This window comes from Trachymyrmex cornetzi, unplaced genomic scaffold, assembly GCF_001594075.2.
Source record: "Trachymyrmex cornetzi isolate Tcor2-1 unplaced genomic scaffold, Tcor1.1 scaffold1284, whole genome shotgun sequence".
NCBI lineage: Eukaryota > Metazoa > Arthropoda > Insecta > Hymenoptera > Formicidae > Trachymyrmex > Trachymyrmex cornetzi.
The window spans coordinates 75,154-77,227 of NW_017295855.1; the positions used below are offsets into that span (position 1 = coordinate 75,154).

General features: G+C 56.7%; 1 protein-coding gene across 1 annotated transcript in view; it reads right to left on the reverse strand.

Moving 5' to 3' along the window:
- Nucleotides 1–549: 549 nt before the first annotated feature.
- LOC108770518 (uncharacterized) overlaps nucleotides 550–2,074 on the reverse strand; it is a 7,770-nt gene continuing 6,245 nt past the window's right edge. Inside the window, exon 4 of the mRNA XM_018522153.1 lies at nucleotides 550–1,878. Within this exon, the coding sequence (XP_018377655.1) occupies nucleotides 550–1,878 (1,329 nt within the window). The remainder of the gene's footprint in view (nucleotides 1,879–2,074) is intronic.

Genomic DNA, 2,074 nt, shown 5'->3' on the forward strand with positions numbered 1-2,074 from the left:
TATTTTTATTAAACATACATTTTTATGTCGATTTGTGTACAACAGCTTTAAAGTGCACTGAGTGCGCACCAGCTCTGCCAGTGAAATACGCTATTACTTACTTTTTTTTTGGTTTTACGTGGGAGGAGAAAATCTTCTTATACCCCCTTCCGAGGGGGACCCTTTCGGGACACCCATCGGAAAGGGGAAGACCCCCGACGGGCCGTACCGTTGGGAGTGCCGGATTCAATCGTCTCGTGATCCCTGGAGTACAAAGTACTCCAAGGACCCACCGAGACGGCCGCCTACAGACTAAAAACTCCCCCCTAGACGTACTACCGCCCTTGCCTATTTGGGGGACAGTCCGGAACCGCATTTCAGCATAACCTCGGACTGCCCCCCAGCGTTTGGAGTCTTATTCGCCTCCCTACCTCGTTCAGCGGGTTCTCCGCTCTGGTGCTAATCTAAATCTAGCTTATTCTATCTTAATCTTAATATTAACCTATATAGTCTATGTACAGTTTACCGCGTTTGCTCCTCTCACAAACGGTCCTTGGAGCTTATTATCTACTATTTACATGTATGTACAACCTCTGTGAGCTCCTCCCACATGCTGTTCATTGGAGCTTTACCCGTTCGGAGGGGCCAATACTCCCACGGGTAGAGCAGCCTGCTCCCGAGCAGCTTGCTCCCGGGCTGCCTGCTCCCGCTCGCGGTCGCGTTCTTCCTCCTCCTTACCTTACCTCCACACCTCATAACCGTTTCGCATAGCGCTGCGAACACGGCCCACGCTTCGGGCGAGCGCACGATGGCCCTCACCACCGCTCTGACCGTTCTATCCACCCCTATGATGTTTAATAGGTCACCCCTCTGTTCCGCCCAAGCCGGGCAAAACAGAAGGGTATGACCAGCCGTGTCATTGGCCGCGCGGCAAAAGATGCATATCGGGGTGCCCATGCGCCCTATCCTGTACAGGTAAGCGCCGAACACCCCGTGCCCCGTCAGGATCTGGGTCATGCGGTAGGTGAGGGCCCCATGCGCCCTCCCCACCCACGCTTCCAAGTCGCCGCCCATGGCCTCGCGTACCCCCGCGCCCGGGCCACTCGGAGGCAGCTCCTCAATTCGCCTGTGCCATCTAGCGATCGCCCTACGACGTTCCAACTCAAGAAGAGTCGCGCTCGCACCAGGGGACACCGCACCATCCCGGGCAATAATGTCCCGTCTCCGGATGTACGACTGTCTGAGACGGTTGGCCGCTAGGTCAAAGGGGACCATCCCAGACGGGATGGCCGCGGCTTCGCCCGAGATAGTGCGGTACCCCCTGATAACTCGAAGGGCTAGTTGCCGCTGCAACTTTCGCACCGCCTTTAATATTCCGCGGTCTTCCGCCACCGTCTGCGCCAATATGGGTGCACCATAAAGGAGGACAGACATCACGACCGCGGCATAGGTCCTCCTTCTTCGCTCGCCGGGGCCCCCCATGTTTGCCATTAATCTAGCGAGGGAGGTCGCCATCCCCCACGCCTTTGGTACCAGCGCACTAAAGTGGTCCCGAAAGGTCCACCGCGAGTCCAGGGTTAGGCCCAGGTACCTCACGGTGGAACCAATCGGGATCACCGTCCCACCTATTCGGATCACGGCCCCCCGCGGAATGTCTTCCGTCATAAAGGCGATAGCCTCGGTTTTAACTATCGAGACCTTCAGCCCTAATCTTTCAATCGCACGCACCACCGCCGGGGTACCGATTTCTGCCCTTACGCGTGCCTCCTCGAAGTTATCCGCGCTCGCTGTAACTAGGGTGTCATCCGCGTAGCACAGAGTCGCACACCCAATCGGCATATATAACCTGAGGATTTTATCATAGCCTATGTTCCACAGGGTCGGCCCTAGAACCGAACCCTGTGGAACCCCGCACGTGACCGTACCACGGACCACTCGCTCTCTACGGTTTACATACACTAATCCGCGCCCCGACAGATAATTATGAAGGACGCCCCGGAGATATCCCGGGACACTCTTCTCTTCTAGCGATAACGGGCCACGGGAGGGAGTTGAAAGCGTTCGCGATGTCTAACGACACCGCGACCACCACCCC